The sequence below is a fragment of the Fusarium sambucinum genome, chromosome I (genome assembly GCF_050947815.1).
Source record: "Fusarium sambucinum isolate potato_lamoka chromosome I, whole genome shotgun sequence".
In the NCBI taxonomy this organism is placed as follows: Eukaryota; Fungi; Ascomycota; class Sordariomycetes; order Hypocreales; family Nectriaceae; genus Fusarium; species Fusarium sambucinum.
The window spans coordinates 10,688,333-10,709,577 of record NC_139294.1 but is presented as its reverse complement, the minus strand read 5'-3'; the positions used below and the strand labels follow the sequence as shown (position 1 = coordinate 10,709,577).

Below are 21,245 nucleotides of genomic sequence, written 5' to 3'. Positions count from 1 at the left end.
TTGCAGGTACCTAGGTTAGAATCCTATTATTTGCTCTAGACTTTTGGTCATTTAGTCTCTGGGATTTATTTTTGCAACACGGCTATTACAACTGATACACGTTACTAAAACACCAACTACCATGTAGTTGCAGCTTCTTATGGTATCTCGTGATCCAACATCCTACAACAATTCGAGCCATTAGCACAACCTCAACCTCGTTTGCTATCCGTTCTCTTACTTACCTACGTAGTACCACAGCGTAGCACGGATCGATGAACTGAAGTGGGTTTGGAGATCAGTGGATCAATCAATCAAACAATTATCGTCATCCGATGGGTCAAACTCGACAACAACAGCCTTGAATGAACGCTTCCGTTTGTATAGCTCAAAGCGCAGCGCTTGACAAAAAGCCAAGGAAGTATATCGGACGGGTGTTTGCACTTCATTCGAGCTTTCCGAACAAACGTGGCTTTACTAAACAAGGATGGCGGGTGTACAGTCTAAAAGTCAACTACCAAAGCGTTGTCCATCAAGTGTCCCATGTGTATTTATTCATCTTAATTATGCGTCCTCGCGAGATTAAATGTTTTATCTCGGATGGCTATCTCGTGGAACTTGTACGAAACTTGGCATCTTGTCGGGAGGCTCAGATAGACAAAGATGCTTCGCCAACCTGCCAACTTGTCACTCATGATATATGACGGTCCGTTGAGAGCAACACGTGTCGAATAAGAAGCCATCACCGCACAGTCGCGAGTACGTCAATGAGTTTCGTGTTGCGGCGTTAGATAGAATCGAACATCGTTTACAGACGGAAGCGTTTATACCCACCCCAGCATGTTCATGTAAATGAACACTATTGTCCATATCGAGATGTGTCTAAGAGTCACCACTTGCCTGGAGGCTTGCGCAATAGGAACCCTCCACGGTAAATCCATATATGTGAACTGTCAAATAGGTTTGGAAGTGGTTAGTGGAGAGACAGTAAGTTATTGCTACGCAGGTGAATCGAAACGAACGAACCACGGAAGGTGTAGGGACGTTCGTCGCACAACCCATCAGTATTAAAAAGGATTAATAAACACAATGGAAGGGAAACATTGATCATAAATATTATCAATCTTGTATATCATTATTGTTGCTTTAGAAAGCTACTGTGTCGCTTCGACTGGCCGGGAAGAATTAAACTCTAGCTGTAGGGTATGCGGAATCGAACATTGTTGATCGTTTCGCGCCGACACACGTTAATATTGGTCTTAAATGCTAGTCTGGTACTTCCGACTTTTCCTTCCAAGACAATACTTTCATTCTTATAATCAGATATCGTGCTCCAAAGTTTCATGGTAGCTTGGGATAGGTATCTCATTTCCGTGTTGGCCAAAGCCCAACTTGTTCAGTCTCTCATAGGCAAACTATTTAACTTTAGGAGAGTCGCAATAGGAAATAGTACAGCAAGAGAAATGCAAAGTACGTGTGATTAGTGACATTATGTATATAAAAGACGCTTAGTTGGATTGATGTCTGCCATGGCCGACGACGTTGAACAGGAAACAAATCTTGATATTTGTGACATTAAGATCCATAGCTACTAGGAATTTTTCTTATATAGTACAGAGAAGATTGGCTCTCATGTGTAGCCTGATACTTGAGGCCCTAGTGCTTGAACAAGGGCTGTAATGTATTGACTGGACATGAGCAGCAGACCATAAATGAACAAGTGATTAAAATAGTGAAAACAAGACCAAAAGGCGAGCTTCAACACTTGATGACAGTTCAAGGTCGAGTATTAGTGAAAACTCGAGGAGAATTATGTGTTTTTACTGTAACCAATGTACGTACTCTCGAGACGACAGTCAGCTGACTGGTCGATTGTAGGTTGTTAAAGTGATGACAAGGATTGTCGCACGACATGAAAAGGTCAGGACTTTGTTGTAGCACGTAATTTGAACACTATATCTCCAGCTTGCAAGTGCTGCGTGTAAATAGGCTCTGGCGATATTATTGTATGCTTTGCAGATCTACCAGCTCATCATTTACTTACCGCCTCCTCATGACAACTAACTTTCCCAATGATGGTACAATCCTTGTATAGAAACTGTACAAGACGTTCTAGAACAAAACCAGTTCCTGACTTGCCCAACCAGTCACACATCCCGGGGCGTCTATAGGAATGTAATTCCGAGCCACGCAATTCTTAACCCGAGCTGAGAGGCTATTACGTACACTCAACAAACTTCTTCAACTGTCAAGGACTGTCGGTGGGTATAATTGGCGTCAAGTATGGGGTAACTTGAAGAAAGATTAGATTGATAAGATGAGATGGCATGGGGCTATCCGAGACCGGCGGCAACCGTGTCGCAATTTTCTGTTCGCACATTGTGGTGATCTGTAACCAAGACATGGTGTTGTACGTAACTAAAAAAGGTTTCTACTATGAGTTTAAAGAGTCAAGTTGTAGTATGCAGGTTAACGATGCGGACATGGGCAATTCTGCTCGTCTCATGACGAGTGAAAACACGTGGGGTTAGCTTTTTTGTACACCCCGCATGACTTGGCAAGAAGGGATTGGATTTGGTATTTTTAATGAAGAAATCGAAGTATTGAAGCATCGTATAGTACTATGTAAGGCCGTCACCGCTGGATTGTATGTATGCATGGTCTTATTCTTGCTCGGTGAAAACTCGACCTGCAACCTGACAAAGTCCCCACTCGAGTCTTTGGAAACAGTAGGGATTTACTAACTATCGAAAGAATAAAAGAGGGGGGGTCTTGGTTCGCTTCCATGATGGACAGGTACAGGTACAGAGAGACAACTGCAGCTAGGCTTGAATCGGTCTTTTATCAAGCTTCACGAATTGGTCCTGGACTTTACCATAGATATACTAGTTTACATGTGGCTGGTATCAAGTGACTGACGCAGCCTTGACCTTAGTTGATGAGATACCTGTTGATGCAATTATCATCATCATCCATTATTTGCTTTTATCGGTTACAACCACAGTCAATAGAAGTCTCATTCAATGATTTGATCGATTGATGAAAACTCATCTAATGAGTACGAAGTCACATCATAACTAGTATCTACTTGCTATCGTCTACTCTACTTTCATATCCCCGCTTCAACTACCACTACAGTAGCGAGCATAATAAACCAAAAAAAGAACAAGGAACCCACTTGTTTCTTGTTGCTGACTCTTGGGATCCCAGTTTCCCATCAGCTGCGTTACGTTACCCGTCACACTCAACAACATTAATCCTTCCGTAAACGAAACAATACGATACCAACACCTTCTCTTTTCTGTCCTTCTTTACTTCCTCTTTCTACACCCCCTCCCCCTGGATTTGATCCAACTGACCTACAATTCACCACATACCTTCCTTTGCCGTGTCTAGCCCCGATTCATATCCTATCGCATCGCATCATAACTATCCCTGCTTCTCTCATCCGGCCTTCAACATCCGGTCTACCGCCCATCTGAATTGAGATCACACACGCCCCGTGCTCACTCTGCTTATCAGATCCTTGGGTCTTGTTCTTCACACACTGTACATGTCAAAGTGCCAAGCCGCAAATCACTAGTAAAAATATACAAAGAACAAAAGCCATGGCGCGTTTTGTGGATTTGGAAGAGGACGAGGATGCTGGAGCGGGCCCTGGCGGCTTTCCCGTCCACGATGCTCATCATGAGGCCGCCTTTCCGCCAGTTCTGGAACCTATACATCATGACGACCATCCCCAGCTCAATGAGCTCTCCCAGAAAGATCAGCATCTTTTACTCCTTAGGAAGCTCGAGTTGCTGTCATCTAGCAGCAGCCGGAATGGACCTTGGCCTCACTCATTGTACAACCCAGAGCCACTAGGCACCATGGATGCTTCTACTTTCCAAGCGCCTGTCACCAATGCGTTTCAGTGCTATCCGTGAGTCCGACCCTCTCTGTACATGATTCTTCATCTCAATGCTTTCGTGTGTTCGAAATCAAGAGTTCCGAACCTTATCATGATATCCCCCACCTTCATGTCATGACAACACCATTTACTAAACCTCGACAGCATTGTCGAAGCCATTGCTTCTTCCATAGACCTGAACACCCTCGACGCTCTATCGCGTACCTGTCGTCTTGTCCATCATGGCCTCATTCAGTACCGCACTACCCTTATCAACTCAACTCTCCACTGCCAAAACGAAGACGTCCCGGTCGATGGCTCTGAAACCTTTCGTTACCGTGCTCGCGCCGGTAACTGGTTCTACATGGAAGATGGCCGGAGCTACAATGGAAAGTCGGGCAATTGCGCGCGTGACATGGTCGGCGAGTGTCGCAGATGCAGCGATGTGATATGTCGGGTACGTACATGCATGCGATCGGCAGGCACATGGCGATTGTTGAATGGTTGCATATGCTAACCTCACCTCGCAGAACTGTGCCATTAAGCCACCGGCTTCTGTCGCTCTCAAAGAAAGACATAGAAGACTTTGTAAGCCATGTGTTCATGCGCCTATCGCGACTCTTGTCAAGGCCCCTGTCGATCCAGATATTCCTCTCTCATCAGAGTTGGTATCGCGTGAGGTTTGCAAGTGCGCCGACGATGGCGTCTGGCTCTGCCAGCCGTGTGGACGAAGTATCCGGGCCGCAGATCATGACTACCAACGGTACATTCCAACCCTCGACACCTTATCTTTCCTTGCTAACTGTTTATAGTATTTGGCGCTGGCGTAACCAGTACGGCGAAGTCCTCGGTGGTCTTGGCACTGGCATCGGCGAGGGCGACCGTGGTGTAACCTGCGGCCGCGAAGCAAACTGCTGCGCAGCCAAAGAAGTCGAACACCAAGTAGACTGCGACGCCGAGGACGCCCGAGATGGAAACGTAGCGGCGGGTTTGAACCCGCAACAAGCTCCAGTTGATGCTCTCATCGACCAACTCCGCCTTACACATGAGCGCACACCGTCCCCATCCCTTGGTCCTGGCTATCTACGCCATGAGATCGAAGGCATTGGCGGTGTTGTGAAGCGCAAGCGAGTCCGCATGGTGCGTGTCGGCCGTGGCGTGCCTGAGTGGGATGATGAGCGTTCTAGCGGTAGCCGTGTTCTTGGCCGGGAGGTCAGAGGTGCTCGACGATCATGGTGCGGTTGGTGTAGTCGTGTTATTCCTGGTGAAAAGGATCTCTTGAATGAGCCACCTTCTTCATCATCTTCAGACGCAGGAGGTAGTCGTCGAACATCGACATCTAACAGGTCTGTTGAGATGAAGCTTGATTGAGTCGCTTAGTGTGGGTTTGGTTCATTTTATGAACGTTATATATAGGCATAAGTATAAGAGAGAGTCCGGTTGCTCTAAGCGACTTTTACAGTAATGGCCGGCCGGGACTGGTCAACTGTATGTTAAAAACACGAAGCACATACTTGAGCGTTTGTTTCAAGTAAAAAAAATCAATAGATGAATGCACTTATACTGAATGTTTTAGCTGATGCTGGCCTATACTGGCACAAGCATATACATAAAAATTAACATGAACTCGGTCCACAGGAAGCAAGATTCGCACATAGCGTGAGAAAGTTGTACATTAACAAATCACAAGTAATGGAAGATGGCGAATCACCGTGTACAGAAATAATGTGGCTTGGAAACAAGAGAGACCGTTACATTGATGTAGTTCATTGGTATTTTTGACATTATACAGTTTGCCCAACTCATTGGGCTGAATCCAGCATGATTCTTCTCCCCATCGTCATAATCCTACACAAGCTCCTGGCGATTTTATGTGTTTATACAAGTTCGATAGATAACCGCCGGGCCAGGTCATTGGCACCTCAACAAGACAAACCCTACAACTCACCACGGTAGAGCATTTCCGTCCTCCTCTTGCGTTCCTCTCTGGCGTTGGTTCGGATAGCTCCCCATCGAGATTCCCTTCTCTCTTGCTTGCGCTTGACATTCTCCAAATGGGCCTCAGGCGCGGGAGCCGCCATCTTGACGAAAATAACAGAGCAACCAAACTTCTCAGCGAGCTTATTGACGCTCCATGTCTCAGGGTCTTCTTGCCTTAATTGCTTCATCTCCTTGATATCGGCAGCGGTGAGGTTGTAGTTGGGACTGCGGCGGTTGTACTTCATCTGTGGGGGCAGCTTGCTCTGGGAGATAGGCTCCAGGGGAGAACCGGGAGTGTGTCGAAGTCGTGTGAGGGCTACACGGCGAGCATCGTTGGGAGGGAGGAAGAGGAAGGGTGTGTGGAGAGGTGACGCCTCGGAAGAAGGAGGGTTGTAGATGATGGAGTCGGAGGCGGGGAAGGCAGCCTTTCGGTCGGGGAGGAAAGATTCGTGAGGGGCGATCTTGAGAGATCGTTTCGTTCGGCTTGTTGTCTTGTGGCCACGGCAGGGAACGATAGGAAGGCCTGATGGCCGAGGGCTGAGCAGCCGAGCCGCTGGTCGTGCGAGTGTTCGGAACTCCATTTTGTGTTTTAGTGTTATCGAACGACCGAATTGAAACGGTCAGGAGCACGTAGAGGTTGGGAGTGCTGGTCGAGGTGTTGGGTTCTCGTATGGACCTCGTGCCCCGGGTTGAAGACGATTGGCCACAGCAATTGGCTTGTCGTGTGGTTACAGCTGGACCCTGCCAAACACCTTGAAGTCGAAGATCTGAAGTTTCTGCCACCACAAATTCGCTTACCTAACACAGGCGTCGCCCGATTCTCATCACGTGGATCATGGCTGGTGAAGGTCACATGATATGTGGGTGAGCGGCTCGGAAGATCATTGAGCCGTTTTCACAGGCTGAAGATCCGTCGACTTATGACGTCGGTTGTCTGGAATGCCCCTCTTGGCAAGTTGACTGTTTCCGTCCAAGCTACTGGTTGACCCCTCGTGGCTTTAACCTTCCGCGCTTCTAATAACACTGAAACCTCCAGCTGACGAGTCCCTTGTTTCAATTTCCAAGCACATCGAGCAGATCTACAATTACGTTTTCCTGGGAACACTGGAGATGATTGTGGAGGGGACTGATCAGCGACCCCTTATCAGTGGCGAATTATGACAGGGAAAAAGGGGTTCGGCATATGGGCATGTCAAAAAGCTTGAGTTCTAAAAATGGGTCAAAAAGCGAAACCGAATGGTGCATCGCAGATTGCACTTTTGGTGTTGTCGATGGTGTTTGGGATGAAAAACGTAACCTATCGATGCACAAGCAGGGCAGGCTTTTTTCTCTCTCATCTCCCTTGTTGCTTTTTGATGCAGATACGCGCGGATCTTTACCCCTTGTTAACTTGCTCTATGCTATTCTGCCAGGGCATGAGAAAACAGCCCTGAAGGAATTGTCACGAGGTCCATGTCGGTAGCGGGGTCGTGGCCAGGTTGTGAGGTTGGTGACAACAACGGCATGGGATGTGTGATAAGAGAGGTGACCAAAATGATGACGGGCTGTCACCCAACCGTTCCAAGGAACAACAATGATGGTCAATTTGAGGGAGATAATGGCTGGACTGGGCCCAATATAGCAACCACATGTTATTGAGACTATTGTAAGTGTCCAAGGGAGAGCCCGAAATATCATGAGATTTCAGGGCTACAAAGGGAATGATCCGATGGGCTCAAATATCCCTTTAGCATCTTAGATAGGAAGCCCAGGGCTGACATTCGTATTGTTGGGTTAAAAGTCCCTTGAATGATGACTCTCAGGTCTGGTGCCTGACTTGCATGGACGAGAGTCCCCTTGTCGAGTGCATGCATGGGCAGGATTCGTGCAGCCCGGTACCAGACATACGTAACATGCAATGTAGGATCACAACATGGATAACCAACAGAACATCTGGAAGGACAAGATTTTAAAACGTGGTCACCTTGTAGACCGACCCTTTTCACTCTGCATTGCATTACATGTATGGCATCTCGATGTATCTCCCCGTTTCATCCCTGACAAGCAGGTTTTTGGTCTTGACATCAACAGTCGAGAAATGTCGTTCGTTGGCTCAACTTGGCAGAGCGTCAAGGTCCCGTGGTCAAAAGAAGTGCAATTAAATCTCTCGTCCCTGGCAAAGTAAGGAAAAGACATGGAAGGTAGTGGATATTTCTTTTTTCTGCCTTCCGTGCGACTCACGAAATTGCCCCATAGGTAACGCTGTATGTGCGTGCCTTTGGTTCTAATGACCCCGTGCCTTGATCAAAGTGCGCTGATCCTCCAAAAGTTTGAAGCCCAGCTCTAACTAAAGCCACCTACGCCGCTGTCAGCCCCCTCCCACCCTTCCATGGTCACTTTGTTCATTCCTTTAGATATCGTATCGTCGTCCCCTCTTCTTCAAGTCCCGATTCCCAAAAGAATCTGACTTGTCTCCTTTCCCCTCTCCCTTCCTTCATTGTCCTGTTTCCGTTCATCTCGGCAGACAATAGACGAATAAACAACACTATCTTGGAAAACCCCTGCAATTAAAGAAGCGAGCGGCATCCAACGCAAAAAAAGCAATAACAATAACAATAGCCTTTGGTACCTATCGGATTTCTCGTCTCCCTTCCACTGCACGAATACGCTGCAGCCATACGGTACCAAGGCCGTTTCAGCCCGCCCTTTGCTATCGCTTTTCCGCAATCCATCCATTCATCCATCCGCCATTGCCTCGTCAGCTTTGCGGCAAAATACAGAAAAAGATCATTTTAGGTCTTCATCAGCTGGACGTAATTCTCGGCACCGTCACGCGTTTCATCGACGCTATCCGAAAGATCAGACGGCGGCGGCTCAACGGGACAATCCCAACGGCAGTACCACGATTAGCACGTCTCCAACCTCATCCACAGCGACCCTTAGCGCTGGCCGTTGCGGGCCTTTGTTTACGGAGGTCCCCAGTATTGTACCGGGAGCTACGGGCTTACAGGTCATTAGTCTCAAAAAGGTTTGTGCAATCATCCAATATTCGATGTTTCTCCCACTTCCCAGGGCAGCCGAGGCGGCGGCAGGAACAGAAAGCAGATACAGTAGTCACAGAGTCTCAGTTCCGCACGGCCGTTTTTGCTTATTTCTTCTTCCTTTCCCGTTTCCGTTCCCGTTCCCGATTTCGACTCATTCCGTACTTGCCTTGGTACTTAAACCATCTCCCCCGGCCTATTGTTCCACTCCTCTCGCTTGTCGAACTAAGACTTGTATTCCACGACCTTCGTTACTGACTGTACCTCGTTCAACAGTCCACCAGACGACCTTTTGCACCAAAAAGAACCTCTGTCGTATATATTCTACCACTGAACACCAGTGTTTCTCGCTCACCACGTGAGCTAATCTATCAGTCAACATGAGCCTTGCCGAAGCTGCGCCCATCGCCCGCGATGTCCAATATGACGACCAGCGATTAGGTGATTCAACGCCTCGCGCCAGCGAACTCAACAGAGAAACCGATAACCATCGCGAAGACACAAAGAAGGACGGAAAGAGCAAGATGCGTGGCTTGTTTGGTCTTGGTAAAAAGAAGTCATCGTCCCTCATGAAATCTGATTCGAAAACCGATACCAACACCAAATCTGAATCTCGCAACGAGTCTCAAACTCCCTCCAACGAAAACTCCAACCCCACCAGCCCATCTCTATCTCGAGACGCTTCCAAGCTATCCTCAAACTACCCATCACGATCCCCTACTGGCGAGCAGAGTTTCACTATACCTGCGTCCCCGAGTCGCGGCTTCACGGGCTCTCCACGGTTGTCCTCGCCAGCTACATCACAGATCTTTGAGCGTGATGTCCAGGACAGCTCCGTCCTCTTGCCCAACTCCCCGGCCATCCCAACGCACATTCAAACCGAGAACTATATTCCTCCCGTCCTTGATGATGCGTCCGAAGCCATCACGAACCACAAGCTGGACCCTGATTCAGTCGAGATTGTGACTCACAGTTCGCATCAACCCGCCTCAGTGACAGTCACAGGAGCCAGCACTGGTCTCCCCTTGTATGATCCCTCTGCAAGTGAGTGGGCAGCGGAACTCGCATCGTTTGCGGACCGGGACGCTGTTTCAACGGACAACGCTTCCAACTATGGATCATTGGACTCTGCAGACGTCCGCAGGCTATCCTTCATCTCGTTCGCCGACGTTGTACAAGCTGAGCACAATCCTGCTTCAGGTATTGCGGGCTCCCGCGACAGCATCCATCTTGCGGGTCTTACATCTCTACCCGCAGCAATGAACCGCTCACCTTCGCCCATTCGATCACCTGTATCGAGCCAAGGACCCGAGACAAGCCCTCCTACGAGCAACCCTGGCAGTATGAAGGGCATTGAGATGAGCCCCTCACGAAGACCATTGGGTAGCCCAACCAGCATCAACAACCTCAAGCTCAACGTTTCAGGGGGCGATTTGAACATTGAGACAATGAGCCAGGCTCTGCGAAGAACTGGCAGCACTGATCTCAGTCATGTTCGAAGCGGTCCTGCAAGCCCAATTGAGAGCTCCCACCTTCGTTAAAGACAGCATTCAAAATGATTCAAACAAGACATTCGACGAGTGAGAGCAATGATGATATCCACACAGCAAATCCAACACTTTTTTCTCTATTTCTTTTCTACCATTTGGTGATTATACTTCTTCACTTCATTCGATTCGACTACGATACCCTCGGGCATCGTCATTTTGTGGGAATGGGAACACTGGGATCTGGCAATTGGGAGTTTGAAGAGAAAGTTCTACTAGGCGTCGAAACTTTTACGCGATACAGGCATTATGTATATATGCCATGCTTTCTTGGCCGCTGTTGTCTTCTTTTCTGATACGAGGAAAATACAAAAAACCGCCACGAGTTGGCAGTCAAGTATTGAACATGGAATTTGATGTACCCTTCTTGTTCATCGTGAGTGACCTCCAGTGTAAAAAGGTTCAGGGTAGCAGATGACCTCCCAATGTTGCACCAGACGGAAACGCGGTCAATGGATGTTATGTGTAACTGTCATATTTGACTTCCGATCAAGGCAACGTCTCCATACACAAGACGATCACAAACGATTATCCTTGGTTGACGAACCAGTTCTGAAACGGCCAATGTATCTGTTGTGACTATGAAGAAGACGTAAGCGTTCATATAGTGAAATCACACACGCATCAGCATGGTGGGTCTTTTCATCTCATGAGTGGTTTTGATGGAACACGGCATGATCATCACGATAAACCCTTCGCCGAAGGGTTCCAGAATCGGAGAGTGCAGTGGAGGTTTCAATAAGAAACTCCGATGGATACAATAATACAACGGTGGATCTCTTAGACGAGATTCTTTACTCAAAGCAGATTCCTGCAACTGATGGCGTGGCACTACATGAGACATGGATGTTTTGGTATCAATCATGACGATGGATATTATGCACGGGATACACAGACGATGTTTTGGTTCAGCCATTGATTCTATATTGATAAGAAGCGGTGTGCTTGTGTTGCCCGGGGCGTTGCTTGATACGGCCTCATGAACTGATGATGTTTCGAGAAGACTCTCAGGTCGAGTGATGGACTGTGCTTGAATTACGGAGGCCGCGAATGGGGACGCTGCCAGGCAAGTTTGTATAGAACTTGGGGACAAACCAATTTCGACTGATTGGTATCCCCTGCTGCCACTAACAGCCCCGACGTGTTGAGAGAGTTTCCAGAAGTATTCGGCGGGCGGATGTGATATGTGATTGATGATTCTCGTGTAAGCAAGAGGCCCTCTACCAATTTTGTGACAATGTCACATCGCGGCTGGGACAAAAAGAAAAAGAAACGCGATAAAGTCAAATTTCATCAACGACAGGGTCTGACGTTGGTAGGATATGGAATCTTGCGTAGCCAAAAAAAGCAAATAATATCTACCTGCCTATGAAGATCGAAAGAGGCTCTTTTGCAGATGTTACATGCACGTGCGAAATGTACGTCCCACGCCGGCGGGACGGGACAAGAGACCCGCGTCGATAGAACCAACAGCCCTACCTTTTGGATGTAACTTTATTGGATTGGGTACGTATGCATACAGTCTTGCTTGGCCACTACGACTGCGAGAATAGTATGTACTAATTAGACTAGGAGGATAAGGATAGGTGCAGTATTATGCCGTGAACTCAGGGGCATCAATGTCATATCTCAGCTTATTCCCGGGCTCTAACATGAATATCAGGGGTGGAATATTTTAGGAGCAAACCGTATCAGCAACGACGATAATACGTTCAAGTACGAATAAGATACGCTTTGACGGCCGTCGTATCATTTGCATCCAGAGGAAGATGGGAATCATCTCTTGTTCTTCTTCACTTTTCTCTAAGCCCTGCCAAGAACTGTTGGCCACAACAAAGAGATGGCCATGTGGGGGGAAGAATCGGGCCTCAAATCTTAAGTTTCTCAGTGATATATGCCAGGAACACGAATACTATCGGCCGTCTAAACGGGAGTTTTGGGCTTAGTTGGAAGAGAAAAACCAACTTAATTTGATGTGACTTTTCTCGTTCCAGCTTCTCCGTTGCCCTCCCCCCCTGGTCTGTCTATTTTTTGTATATTGTCGATCTCGCTCTTGGACCAGTCAGATTTGAAAACTCACCAACGAAGAGAAGAGATGTGACGAACTAGGAAATTCCCACTAGCGGCTGCTCAAGTTTGAGTTGCGTAGATGCTAACAAAGCAAGTGTATCAGCCCGTTTGTTCGTTCACTGCGGGCAAAGGATGAGACATTCCGGGTGACATTCCGGCTGATTATTCCCATCCTACGCCCGCAAGTACGCTGACAGTTTGACGCCAGGAACTAGAAACTCCTGAGCTCCTTTCACTCTTATTTGGTAGTTAGATAGTAGCTAAAGCTTGCAGCCTTTCAAAGGAGCGATCTACAGTTCGAGTCATTCATAGCTATCTCAGATGTATGCGTTCAAGCTAGCGAACGTTTAGATTGTATGATAATGTGTAGTTTGTACTTGCGATGTGCCCTGTTCCTAGCTGGGCGGGTCGTCCGGGATAAGGGTATCCAGGTGATGCGTTTTCATCCCACAGTACCGTGGTCGAGGTAGCTGTTACAATCGCAAACAGAGCCTTTACTGGAAAAGCTCATCCGCGGGCCATCCATCTCTTTGGTAGAAAGCACCCGAAAGATCCTTGTTTCTCTGGTATTTGGGATGGGGCCCTATTGACAGGGACGCCGGGATTTGGTGGAAACATTGGGCGACTTGGGATGAAACTCGAACAAGGGGATGTCGTGCGGCGCTGTGTGATGGTGATGGTGATGATGATGGTGATGATGATGGTTTGTATCAATGCAGTTATATTTGAGTATATAAAAACCAGTATGATGGATGTCTCCGGGCCGTCAGATGGTCTGTTGGCAGGTCATTAAAGGGATAAGGCGAGTACGTAGGTTGCTGCCTTTGTGGGTGAGCTATCAGGTAGTGGAAAGTCCGCTCATCAACTAAGTTGGCTGACTTGTAAGCTAGCAGCTAGCCTGCCTTGGTAGCTAAAGCACCTGTAGCTAATGTTGTAGAGATCCGCTGTCTCTCTAAACTCCCCCACTCCTCCACTGTTGCGTGCTGTGTTGCGTGCCCATAACCAGGATCATGAACCAGGACTAGAGCCCAGGATCCCAACTTACAGGGCCTGTGTGTTGTATTGTCTTAGTTTTTTTTTTTTTTTTTTAGCATGACAATGATCAGTCATGCTTTAACTTCTTTTCATGTCCACTTACTCCGGATCCTATCGTGCACGATAAATTACCGAAAAGGGAAAATGCAGAGAGTTGGTTGAAACAGTCTGTAACTAAAATGTTGGTCGTCGGTTGAAGTGCATGTAAGATGGTGTCCCCTTTTCTCGCCACGGCCCGTCCTGTCTCGGCATCTTCCTGCAATTAGAAAGAGACAAGTAAATAAAATGATTGGATGCTGATGCTCGCCTGCGATCTAAAGCGAATAAAAAAAAGGCTGCATGGCTGGCTGGGGATCGGCAGCAAGAAAGAAGACAGTTGGTTACATATTTACTGAAGTCCCCGCTTCTCGAAGCCGAGCCAAGACTTTGAAAGAAGCACAAAGAGATGAGATGCAGATTTTCTTTGATAATTAATCCGATGGAGGCGCAGAAAAAAAAGAGATTAATTGCCAAACCTGTCAAAACCCATCAACCTCCGGCAGTTGTTCGAGATAGAGTGCCTTGTACTATAGCCTAATAAGACTCTTCAAGGTCATCCCTCCCTCATGGCCCTAAGAAAAGATACAAAGACCCCTACTAGGACAGTGTTCAAGGGTGGCTGGTGCTGGAAAGATGGAAAACAAGGGCATCTTCTCGGCTACGCTTAAGCCTGAGCTTGCGGGCAGACAAGGCGAACTCATTGGTTCTGTGCCGAGTCCTTGGGTCTATATCCGTAGAAGTGACATGACATTGGAGTCCTGTCTTGACTTGACATTGAAGAATATACGTGCGTGGCGACGTGTTTTCTCTACTTCTCATTTCATTTCCCTTCAAATGCACATACGCACCTCGAGTTGACTCACTGTGTTGCAATCTCTCCTGTTTCTGTTTCTGTTTCTGCTTCTGCTTGTACTGTCTGTCTGTCTGTACCTTGCATGAAAACACAACCTCCAACTCATCTTTCGACTTAACTCACCGCAATTCGATTCCTTTCTAAAGACCTTGACAAGTGTCTGCCTACCTGGTTCACTTGTTCGTTGTCTGTCTGAGCGCAACACGCTTATCGTCATTCATACTGGTCTCTGATCTTGAACTTCTGTATTGGGATATTTCTTCATGTATGTATTTCTTGGCTTCTTCATCTTTTTTTCCATTCATTTTCCCTTTCCGACTGGTCTGTTTGGTTTTAGTGCCATTTCCAACCTGTATGTTGGTTCCCCCCCCTCCACTGCTTTGTCTTGTCTGCGTCTGCCCGACCCAGTCCAGCCGAGTCTAGTCCAGTCCAGTCCAGTTTGCGATTCGATTCTTTCCATGCACAGACTAACAAGCCTCCCCGCAACCAGTGACTGATTTATGAGATCTCTCAACAATCGGTTCCAGCACCCGGAGATATTCACGGTAGTCGCACTATTTGACCCACGTCGACGATAATATTCGCATCACCATCATTCGATACCGACCCTCATTAAGACGGATCCCATCGCTAAATCGCTTCCCCTCACCCGCAACAAAGAAAGCCCTCGAGAGGCACCCCAACCCAGCCTTAGACACCGACCTTATTAGCGAAAAACCCACTACTATTGCTGTTTCTTTCACCTCAATGCGGGACGGGCGCGTGAATGTGGATGTGGACAAGCAATGGCTTAGGCTTGCGACCGCCAAACATGGACGAACAAGACAACTCTCGATCTGGTACCTCCAGTGATACCACGTCCTGGAACCAAGCCTCAACCTCCGACCTCAACCTTCCCCGGGACCCGAAGATGGAACGCTCAAGCGCTTCCAACCTGAGGTCTGCCTTTCGAAATACATTGATAAATGCCTCCAATACCGTTCGCTCCGTAACTCCCGACCCCGTCGAGCCTCCCACGCCTCCCACCCTCAGCGTGACGACGGACTCTCTTCAATCTCCAGAAGATGTCTTCTTGCAGCAGACCTCACCCCGCTCGATACCCTCCTCTGCCGGTCCTACTCGCAGGCAAGGCATGGTCTTCAACGAGGTTTTCAGCGAGTCGTACGAGAGCAGCGAATCTAGCCCTCCGAGGCAACACTTACGACATACGAGCGGCAGTCTACGGCCCCGGACGCGCACAATGGATACTTCTATGCTAGCTCAAAGAAGCGTACCACCACCTACATCAGAGCGACACCGTGTTGGCAGTGTAAGCTCATCAGGGTCATTACACCCGTCGGATGAACTAAGACCGCAGCTCAGCTCGTTGGACTCTTTACACCATTCTGTAATAACAGGGCGAGACTCCTCAGGTGTGCCAAAAGACAAAAAAGCTAGAAGACTTATGAAGCGGCAATCGTCCCGGCCTACCTCCCCCCTCATCTCTCCACCACCTTCCGTCGACTCACTTCCGTTACCCATAGCTACTGATGATGCGAATAAGGTTCTGCTTCTCATGAGAACCCTGTGCGGTCGGATGCGCGGCGAGATCGAGTACCAAGGCGAATCAGGCGGCCCCTGGCACAGTGGAGTGGCCTACATTGAAGAAGAGAAGGGGTGTCTCATGTTCGATTCGGGACAAAATGGACCCTTTCACATCCCACTTGTTTCCGATCTGCGTGGTTGCAGGGTCCTCCCTGTCGATTATCCCGAATTGACTAAAGAATGTTTGGAGTTGGTTTGCCTGCAGCCTCCTATCGAAATTCTGATATGCCCTCGACAAATGGAAGAGTTTGATTTGTGGCTGGCAGCTTTACTATGCTGGCAACAATTACGCCCAACAGGTATCAAGCTTTCCAATAGCAAGCCGAACAACCAGGTTATGCCGATGAGACCGGAGCTTAGGAGGCATGGCTGGTCTCAAGAGAAAAATAAGCCCACGAGTATCATCAAGGTCGGAAAGGTTATGTTATGGGATAAGGGTCTAGCTGTCTCACCGAGGGCGATCGTTAAACGGCCATCAACAAGAGATCTTCGTTCGCCAACTACGTCGTGGAGGAGGGTCTCTTGTATTCTCCAGGACGGTGGAGAGTTCAAACTCATGACAGAGAACGACGTCACGGTCCTGTCCATCATCGACCTTTCACAACTCTCTCGTTGTGCCGTTCAGCAACTCGATCGCACGGTACTTGACGAGGAATACTGCATTGCCATATTTCCTATTTATGCCACATCATCCACTCATCTTTCCATCTTCCGACCAGTGTACCTGGCGCTCGACAGCAGAATTCATTTCGAAGTTTGGCTGTGTCTCCTCCGAGCTTTTGCAGTACCAGACATATATCACCTCGACGACCCCAACACATCACAAATCTTGGAAGTAGACAATATCGAAAACGAACACAATGGTGAAGTCTTTCGAATCGAAAAGACCATCAGTGTCCGAGTTACTGAAGCAAAAATCAAGACCAGGCCAAATGGGATCGGTGCGGTTGAATCGACAATACATGAGAGGCCAGGACGGCCAGAGCCTGATCCTTTGATCGGTAACTATCTGGCCGAGGTCATATTAGACGGCGAAGTGCGAGCGCGAACGACGACCAAGACAGGGACGAAGAATCCTTTCTGGAGAGAGGACTGCGACTTTACTGATCTTCCACCTTCTACACCGTTATTATCTGTTGTGTTGAAGAGGGTAGAAGGAAATATGGATAGTTCGAGCAATCTCCTTCAGGCTTCTGTAGGATTGCCAAGAACGCGAAACTTGCAAGAGTTTGTGGTTGGAGCTGTTGACCTTGGTCTTGATCAGATTGATCGTGGCAAGGATAACGAACAATGGCTTCAAGTATTTGACGAGAAGCACCAATCTGTTGGACAGATGCTAATCAAGGTGAATCACAACGAGCATGTTGTTCTTCTGTCTAAGGAATATGAACCGCTTAAAGATATCCTGCAACGGTTCCCAGCAGGGTTGACAAATTCGATTTCGGCTGTTTTGCCCGGACATTTGCGTAGACTATCAGAGTTATTCCTCAACATTTTTCAGACATCCGGCACTGCCACCGATTGGCTCATGGGCTTGGTGGAAGACGAAATTGATGGAATTGGTAACCAGGCTTCTATGAAGAAATATCGATTCAGCAGTCGCCTCAAATCCAACGACTCGATTGATGCAGCGACCGATCGCGAGCTCATTGTGCGAGATATGAGCAAGTCTCTTGCTGGAGAAGCGAACTTGCTCTTCCGCGGCAATTCACTACTAACGCAGTCTCTCGAGTTTCATATGCGCCGCCTTGGAAAGGAGTACATGGAGGAGATCCTGCAGGAAAAGCTTTTCGAGATCAACGAGATCAACCCGAACTGCGAAGTTGACCCCAGCAAGATTACCAACGAGGCGGATCTGGATCAGCACTGGACTGTTCTTATTCACTACACGACTGAAGTGTGGAAGTGCATCGCCAACTCAGCCAACCGACTGCCCCCTGAGCTACGACACATACTCAAGTACATTCGAGCAGTTGCAGAAGACCGCTACGGAGACTTCTTGCGCACCGTTACATACACATCCGTGTCTGGTTTCCTGTTCCTTCGTTTCATCTGCCCAGCCATCTTGTCACCAAAGCTGTTCAACCTTCTCCGTGACCACCCCCGACCTCAAGCGCAACGAACGTTTACCCTCATCGCAAAAGCACTGCAAAAGCTAGCAAACTTGTCCAACTTTGGCAAGCGAGAAGAGTGGATGGAACCGATGAACCGCTTCTTGAACCTGCAACGACAATCTGTTCGCGATTTTATCGACCAGGTCTGCAGTATCCCCGCGGATCGTGAAACCAACAACTTTGTTCCGGCTGGTTACAGCACACCTGTTACTATTCTCGGTCGCCTGAGTCCGACCTCCAAGGAGGGCTTCCCTAGCCTGCCATACTTAATCGACAACACGAGAAACATGGCTAGCCTTGTGAAGTTATGGGTGGACGCCAGACCAGTCGAAGATAAGAGAGAACAAGTAGATCCAGAGCTTCTCACATTTAACGATATCTGCTTCGCCCTTCAAGAACGTGCCGACGCCTGCCTCGCAAAGGTCGAATCCGAACGCGCCAGCGAAACAGCAACAAACGCCACAACAGAAGACGTTGCCGAATCTCTCGAACAAGCCTCCCTTATGGAGTCACTCTCTATCTCATACGCCGGTTCCTCAACAGCATGGAACGACGTCTACGAACCTCCCCCACCCGGTAGCTCAGGCAGCGAAATCAATGATGAAAACGCAGCGCAGAACAGTCGTCGACGCAGTAAGGAGCGTCGTCGCCATCACCACCACCATCACAAAGAAGGCTGGGAGCATCGTAAGCAGCGGCGTTCGAGCGCAGGAGGAAGCGCGAGTGCGAGTAACACGCTCAAGTCTAAGAATGGACGCGTGGGACGCACGATTCTCAGCGGCATTATGCGCATAGGCGGGCGCGGCGAGAGCCCCGAGGGCAAGGAATCTCCAAAGCATCACAAGTAAAAGAGTCAAAAAGGAGAATTTTATATCCATTTATACGCACCCACACACACATATACACACACACACACACACACACACACATATATATACCTTTTTTGGCGGCTAGATGAAGGAGAGAGCTAGTCTTTATGATTGAATGAAACAATACAACTTCTTTCAAACACTTGTCTCATCCTTTTCTTATTCTTCTTTCATTTATACTTCGTTTTTTATACCTTTCTCTGGGGGTTGGTGTTGGGGGGGGGGGAGGGTTTGTGGTTTATATTTTGCATGGTAGACTTATAGAGTGGTCGTCTATCAAACGTATTTAGCAATGGAGTCTAGTCTTTGGTTGGAGGTATCAAACCGTGATAACGCAGGGCGTTGTTTCATGGTGAAGAAACAGAAGAAATTGTTGGGTATCATATAGAAAGGGGGTGGAATACTGTAGCTTTTAGATAAAACAAAAGATAGAACTTAACCAGGAATCACGACGATGTTCTCCTTACAGCCCCTTGATCCAATCCAACACGGCAAAACATAACCCAGTCACACATATCACAATCATCATGGCATCGTATCGTTTAAAGTAGATTGCAATATATGCAATTCGATGGTATCTTATTCAGCGCCGACTCCTAAGTAACCCGCTTTTTCCTCGCATGGGTCATGTTATAATAAAAGATGTCATATCCTCCGCCTCCCGTCCGTCATGTCAAACATTGGCTTTAGTTATGTAAATACAACTGGCGTTCTATATCGCTCATGATGAGTAAAAAACAACGCCCTCTATTTTCCGTGATGCCTTCTGGGCAGGAATCACTTAGGCGAAGAATTTCTTGTAAGCAGCCTTCTCCTTGGCAGCGCGAGCGGCAGCCTTGGTCTTGACGCCGTTGAGCTCGCGGACAATGGCGCTGTCGTTGGGAGCGAGCTTGCTGGCCTCGTTCAGGTCGCGCAGAGCAGCCTCCTCATCCTTGAGATGGATGTTGGCAAGGCCGCGGCGGTAGTAAGCCTTTGCGCGGTCGGCATCCGCGACTCCGCCGACGTCGAGGGCGGCGGAGGCAGAGCGGGCAGCGTCGTCCCAAGCCTCAAGCTTGATGTTGAGGAGGGCTGAGTTGTTGTTAAGGGAGAAGCGTAGGGCTTGGAGCTCGTCCTTGATGGACTGAGGCTGGTCCTCAAGCTCAGGCTCCTCGTTGATGTAGCGCAGACCCTTCTGGTACTTGTCGAGTCCAAGCGAGTAGTTACCTGACTTGAAAGCAGTGTTGCCGTAGTCCTTACTGGCCTTTGCGATCTTGAGAACAGCGACAGCGTCGAGGGTGTCGGTGCAGTCCTCGGGGAAGTCCTCGTAGGGGTCGCCAAGAGCGTCAGGTTGCTTCACATCGGCAGCGAGGGCGGCATCTCCAGTGAGCTCACCACAGTCGACAATGAGAGCCTCCTTGGCAGGACGATCGCCGGACTGGGTAGTGAGATTCTCGATCTGGCGAACAATGGACTTGCCGTTGAGAACCTCTCCGAATACGACGTGCTTGCCATCGAGATGAGGGGTAGGGACGGTAGTAATGAAGAATTGGGAGCCGTTGGTGTCTAGTGGGGTAATCCCCGTTAGCATCATGACATAGTACGAGCAGACTCTGGCTGAGCAAACTTACTGGGACCAGCATTGGCCATGGACAGAAGGAAAGGCTTCTCATGCTTGATAGGGAAAGCCTCGTCGTCGAACTTATTGCCGTAAATAGACTCGCCTCCAGTGCCGTCTCCAGCAGTGAAATCACCACCCTGGATCATAAACTGCTTGATGACGCGATGAAAGACGGAGCCCTTGTAGTGCAGAGGCTTTCCAGACTTTCCGATGCCCTTCTCACCAGTGCAGAGAGCGCGGAAGTTGTCGGCTGTCTTGGGGACGAGGTCGGCGTAAAGCTCCATGGTGATACGACCGACGGACTTGCCGCCAAGGGAGATGTCGAAGTAGACGCGGGGTCGCGCGGGGGATTCGCCTTCGGCCGCCATTGTGAAGTTTTGGTGAAGGGTTCTTAGGGGAGATGGAGAGGAGAAGAGAGAAGATGCAGTCGCTGAAAAGATGACTTTTGAGAAAGGAGGCTTTTGTTATGTAGGAAGGAAGGAGTTATCACGACGTGGGGTTTGTTTAGTTCAAGGGCAGAATCGCACAGAAGGAAACAGAAGAGGGGAGCTTCTTTGCCAATTATGGAAAGGTTCCGTCACGATGCAAGTAATCGTGCCGCTTATAAGTGGGTAACTTGGATGAGGCCAGGGTACGATGATGATGGATGATGGATGAACTAGGAATTGA

The 21,245-nt window shown here is 48.5% G+C and overlaps 5 protein-coding genes across 5 annotated transcripts; 3 read left to right on the top strand and 2 right to left on the bottom strand.

Moving 5' to 3' along the window:
- Positions 1-3,587: 3,587 nt before the first annotated feature.
- Positions 3,588-5,239, top strand: FSST1_006194 (uncharacterized protein; the record flags this gene model as incomplete). Its single annotated transcript, XM_083232539.1, has 4 exons — positions 3,588-3,901; positions 4,034-4,325; positions 4,399-4,631; positions 4,681-5,239. 4 exons carry the CDS (start codon positions 3,588-3,590, stop codon positions 5,237-5,239), a joined length of 1,398 nt encoding a protein of 465 aa, XP_083089624.1.
- Positions 5,240-5,805: 566 nt separating this feature from the next.
- FSST1_006193 (mitochondrial 54S ribosomal mL58 domain-containing protein) lies at positions 5,806-6,429 on the bottom strand (the record flags this gene model as incomplete). The annotated part of the gene is made up of 1 exon (XM_083232538.1): positions 5,806-6,429. One exon carries the CDS (start codon positions 6,427-6,429, stop codon positions 5,806-5,808), a length of 624 nt encoding a protein of 207 aa, XP_083089623.1.
- Positions 6,430-9,248: 2,819 nt separating this feature from the next.
- FSST1_006192 (uncharacterized protein) lies at positions 9,249-10,409 on the top strand (the record flags this gene model as incomplete). The annotated part of the gene is made up of 1 exon (XM_083232537.1): positions 9,249-10,409. The coding sequence occupies one exon, from the start codon at positions 9,249-9,251 to the stop codon at positions 10,407-10,409; it is 1,161 nt and encodes a 386-aa protein (XP_083089622.1).
- A 4,814-nt stretch (positions 10,410-15,223) lies between these two features.
- FSST1_006191 (uncharacterized protein) lies at positions 15,224-18,958 on the top strand (the record flags this gene model as incomplete). Its single annotated transcript, XM_083232536.1, has 1 exon — positions 15,224-18,958. One exon carries the CDS (start codon positions 15,224-15,226, stop codon positions 18,956-18,958), a length of 3,735 nt encoding a protein of 1,244 aa, XP_083089621.1.
- Positions 18,959-19,760: 802 nt separating this feature from the next.
- On the bottom strand, positions 19,761-20,944 carry FSST1_006190 (cyclophilin-like domain-containing protein; the record flags this gene model as incomplete). Its single annotated transcript, XM_083232535.1, has 2 exons — positions 19,761-20,521; positions 20,587-20,944. The coding sequence occupies 2 exons, from the start codon at positions 20,942-20,944 to the stop codon at positions 19,761-19,763; spliced, it is 1,119 nt and encodes a 372-aa protein (XP_083089620.1).
- Between the last annotated feature and the right edge of the window lie 301 nt (positions 20,945-21,245).